Source organism: Gymnoscopelus braueri (genome assembly GCF_963280865.1).
Source record: "Gymnoscopelus braueri genome assembly, contig: SCAFFOLD_60, whole genome shotgun sequence".
Lineage (NCBI taxonomy): Eukaryota > Metazoa > Chordata > Actinopteri > Myctophiformes > Myctophidae > Gymnoscopelus > Gymnoscopelus braueri.
The window spans coordinates 332,501-337,500 of record NW_027660796.1 but is presented as its reverse complement, the minus strand read 5'-3'; the positions used below and the strand labels follow the sequence as shown (position 1 = coordinate 337,500).

The window sequence follows — 5,000 nt, the reverse complement described above, 5'->3', positions numbered from 1 at the left end:
AATGTGTCTCATGGTGGCGCTAGAACTCGCCAGTTTAAGCAAAAACTTTGCAAAGAAAACTAAACATGGCTGAAAGCTTGTCAGGTGGAAATGGGCGTGACTGTCTGGCATACGCTTTAAAAGTTATAGTCCAAAACGTTAAACGGCCTGTTATAGCCCGACCATGAGGCCCATTTGAAGTGGCATTTATTCCTTGGCCTGGATAGAATGTGTTTGCAAAGTTTTACAGTAATTGGGCGCTCATGATTTACGGCATTCTGTTCACAACGGGCCTCCTACAAACTTTACATGTCAATGTTAGCCAATCAGGATGGAGTATGAAACATCAAACAGACATGACTATAGAGATCATGTGATCACATGACTATAGAGATCATGTGATCACATGACTATAGAGATCATGTGATCACATGACTATAGAGATCATGTGATCACATGACTATAGAGATCATGCGTACCGATTTGTGTGAAATTTTGATAAAATCTGATGGAGTAATATCCACCTCCTGGTGGCGCTATAACAGGCAGATTAGAAAAATGCAGGGCAAAGGTTTTTCCTTGGCCTCTAGTTGTTTGTTTCATGTAAATCGCATGCTGTGTTCATAATTTGAGGCATTTTGTTCAAAAAGGAGCACTCCTGCAAACTTGTCAAAAAATATCTTTTCAAAAACTTCTCCTGGCCTCCTGGTGGCGCTATAACAAGCCCATGTGAAACATTTGTTGCAGAGGTTCTGCTCTGGCATCCAGGGAGTGTGTGTGCACAGTTTCACTGACATCAGGCCAGCGGTGCAGGAGATTAGTTGAGATTAGATCAAAGACAGAAGGACGGACAGGGTGTAAAACATAGTGTCGACACCTTTCGGCCTGGTGGAGACAATAATTATATAATATCTATCTATAATATCTATAATATCTATAATATCTATAATATCTATAATATCAATACGTCACCAAATCTCTGCATGTCTGATATGTTTATTATTACATTTTAAACTTATGTTTACAAAGTAAACAGAGTCGCCCCCCCCCTCGCCCCCCCCCCCCTCGCCCCCCTCCCAACCTCCTTCCATCAAGGCTTTTATGAGACTCACGCCCTGAATGTGAGACCGTTTGGTCTGAATGTGAGACCGTTTGGTCAGTCGCCCTCCACTTACACCAGACTGACTTATAGAGAGAGAGAGAGAGAGAGATAAACAAGATTTACATCTTCATATCATGTATACTTTATTTAAGACCTATCTGTCTGTCTGTCTGTCTGTCTGTCTGTCTGTCTGTCTGTCTGTCTGTCTGTCTGTCTGTCTGTCTGTCTGTCTGTCTGTCTGTCTGTCTGTCTGTCTGTCTGTCCAGTCTGTCCTCAGACTGTCTGTCTCTCAGCCCAGCTCTCCAGGTGTCTCACAACCCGACCTGAACCCAACCATGTTCACTCTACCAGAGGATAGGTACATATACACACACACACACACACACACACACACACACACACACACACACACACACACACACACACACACACACACACACACACACACACACACACACACACACATTGGGGGGGGCATAGAACAACTAAATGCTGTTTCCACATGTTTAGTTTAGGTTTTAGAGACAGAAGGCAGACCTTAGAATGATGACCCCAACAGTTTGATTGATTGATTGAATATTTTATTAGGCAAAAAATGTAAAACAGCACAGTTACATTTAAAATACTTTGTCTAACAGGTCCGTTCATAAAAGTCCTTGCGGACTTGTTTCCAATGAGGGCCTTGGTATTTAATTCATAGGCATATATAGTGGCACCACAGTTCAAATATCATTACAAAATAAACAGCCAAAAACAATATATAACACTATGTACAACAAAAAAAATAAAAAAGAGGGGAAAAAAATATGTACAAGAACAAGGGGGGGGGGGGGGTCTGCTGTCTAACGGGAAAATGGTACTACCTCCACCTTTGGCCTCCTGAAAGGTGATTTTTTAAGGCTCTTTTAAATGAGCCCAGCGAACTGCATTTTTTGAGGGATGGAGTTAGACTATTCCAATCCTGGGTGGCAGTGCTGTAGAAGGAGAATTTGCCCATGTTTGATTTATGGGTGGGTGGTACCAAATTGTTGTTAACGCTCCCTCTGGTATTGTGACTGTGGGTGTCGCTAACCTTTTGGAGGTATTTACTCAGATATGCGGGAATTGGGGGCATATCGGGCAAATTTGCATTTACAATTTTGAAGGCCAGTCCCATTTTTAGTTGTTTAACCCTGTCTTCCACCCTGAGCCAGCCTAGGCTGGCAAAATGGGTGGGAGAAAGGTGGGTCATGGGCCCCAATCCGAGGAGTAGCCGAATCAGTTTGTTTTGGGAGGTTTGAAGCTTAGTCTTCAGTGACACTGAGGTGTTGGAGTACCAGGAGGTGCAAGCATAGTCAAAAAGTGGTTGAATCAGGGCCCCAGAGAGGGTCCTGAGGGCCTGAGGGTTGACAAAAGAGGAAACTCTGCCCATAAATTTGGTTCTCTGGTTTACTCTTTTGACCACCTTTGTAGCCATGCTATCACCTGTCAGGTATTTGTCAAGTACACAACCCAAATAGGTAATCTCTTCTTTGCTAGAGATAATTGTGTCATCGACTTTGACCTTGAAATCATTTACATCCATCTGTCTGAGGGAATGTTTGGTCCCAAAGAGAATGGATTCAGTTTTCCCAAGGTGTAGTGACAGTTTGTTATCGGTAAGCCAAGTACGGATTTTTGAGAGTTCAGAGCTGAGCGCCTCCTCAACTTGCAACTTGTCCTCTCCCGAGATCAGGAGTGCCGAGTCATCAGCGAACAGGAACAATTTGCAGTTACAGGCAGCACTCATGTCGTTAATGTATAGAAGAAACAGTAACGGCCCTAGAATGCTGCCCTGAGGAACCCCACAGCTCACCGGGAGGGATGAGGACATGGTTCCGTTGATGTCAACCACTTGTTCTCTTCCCTCCAGGTAAGATCTCATCCAGTTTAGTGATGTGCAGTCAAAACCAATCGCCCTCAGCTTATCAAGTAAAATTGAGTGGTTTACAGTGTCGAACGCTTTTTGGAGGTCCAACATGACCATGCCGCAGTATTTGCCCGCGTCTACCTCACGTTTGATGTAGTCGGTCAGATACAGTAGGCATGTGTCAGTGACAGTAACATGTACTACATTAGTAGTGTGTGTGTGTGTGTGTGTGTGTGTGTGTGTGTGTGTGTGTGTGTGTGTGTGTGTGTGTGTGTGTGTGTGTGTGTGTGTGTGTGTGTGTGTGTGTGTGTGTGTGTGTGTGTGTGTGTGTGTGTGTGTGTGTGTGTGTGTGTGTGTGTGCTGTCAAAATGATTGCGTTAACGGTAGTAATTATTTTTGGGGATTAATTGCGATAAAATATTTGACGTATTTAACGCAGAACGACCCCTAGCTCTGGTCCATAGAGTTAGAAGGAGTTCTCCTTAACGCTATGTTACTTTAGCTCTGGTCCATAGAGTTAGAAGGAGTTCTCCTTAACGCTATGTTACTTTAGCTCTGGTCCATAGAGTTAGAAGGAGTTCTCCTTAACGCTATGTTACTTTAGCTCTGGACCATAGAGTTAGAAGGAGTTCTCCTTAACGTTCTGTTACTTTAGCTCTGGTCCATAGAGTTAGAAGGAGGTCTCCTTAACACTATGTTACTTTAGCTCTGGTCCATAGCGTTAGAAGGAGTTCTCCTTAACGTTCTGTTACTTTAGCTCTGGTCCATAGAGTTAGAAGGAGTTCTCCTTAACGCTATGTTACTTTAGCTCTGGTCCATAGCGTTAGAAGGAGTTCTCCTTAACGCTATGTTACTTTAGCTCTGGTCCATAGAGTTAGAAGGAGTTCTCCTTAACGTTATGTTACTTTAGCTCTGGTCCATAGAGTTAGAAGGAGTTCTCCTTAACGTTATGGTACTTTAGCTCTGGTCCATAGAGTTAGAAGGAGTTCTCCTTAACGTTATGTTACTTTAGCTCTGGTCCATAGAGTTAGAAGGAGTTCTCCTTAACGTTCTGTTACTTTAGCTCTGGTCCATAGAGTTAGAAGGAGTTCTCCTTAACGTTATGGTACTTTAGCTCTGGTCCAAAGAGTTAGAAGGAGTTCTCCTTAACGTTATGTTACTTTAGCTCTGGTCCATAGAGTTAGAAGGAGTTCTCCTTAACGTTATGGTACTTTAGCTCTGGTCCATAGAGTTAGGAGGAGTTCTCCTTAACACTATGTTACTTTAGCTCTGGTCCATAGCGTTAGAAGGAGTTCTCCTTAACACTATGTTACTTTAGCTCTGGTCCATAGAGTTAGGAGGAGTTCTCCTTAACGCTATGTTACTTTAGCTCTGGTCCATAGAGTTAGAAGGAGTTCTCCTTAACGCTATGTTACTTTAGCTCTGGTCCATAGAGTTAGAAGGAGTTCTCCTTAACGTTATGGTACTTTAGCTCTGGTCCATAGAGTTAGAAGGAGTTCTCCTTAACACTATGATACTTTAGCTCTGGTCCATAGCGTTAGAAGGAGTTCTCCTTAACACTATGATACTTTTAAACCGTTGCCCACATCACCCGGTAGCGTGGTGCAGCCTCTCGTCTTTAGTAAAAAAAAAATATATATACTTTCGCTATTCACCAAAACAAAGACGGTTTTAAGATGTTGAAAGCCTACTTTCCTCAGTGGGTACACTCTGAGCCCCGCCCCCTCCCCACCTCACGTCTAAAATACACTTTTTGGCCTGAAAAGAAAATATTTAACCGGAAGGAAAACATGTCAATTGAAAGTTCCATTGACCGTATCTGTAGGGGGCGCTGTGGGGTAACTAAACATTGAAACATTTTCTTTTCAGGCCAAAACGTGTATTTTAGACGTGAGGTGGGGAGGGGGGCGAGGCTCAGAGTGTTCCCACTAAGGAAAGTAGCCTTTTAACATCTTAAAACCATCTTCGTTTTGGTGAGTAGCAAAAGTGTATTTTATTTTTTACAACAGACGAGAGGCTGTGCAGCCTGCC

The 5,000-nt window shown here is 43.1% G+C and overlaps 1 protein-coding gene across 1 annotated transcript in view; it reads left to right on the top strand.

The window, feature by feature from the left end:
• Positions 1–5,000, top strand: part of LOC308081177 (TSC22 domain family protein 4-like) — a 10,521-nt gene that overhangs the window by 1,747 nt on the left and 3,774 nt on the right. The window contains exon 3 of the mRNA XM_080457569.1: positions 1,348–1,439. Within this exon, the coding sequence (XP_080313695.1) occupies positions 1,348–1,439 (92 nt within the window). The remainder of the gene's footprint in view (positions 1–1,347; positions 1,440–5,000) is intronic.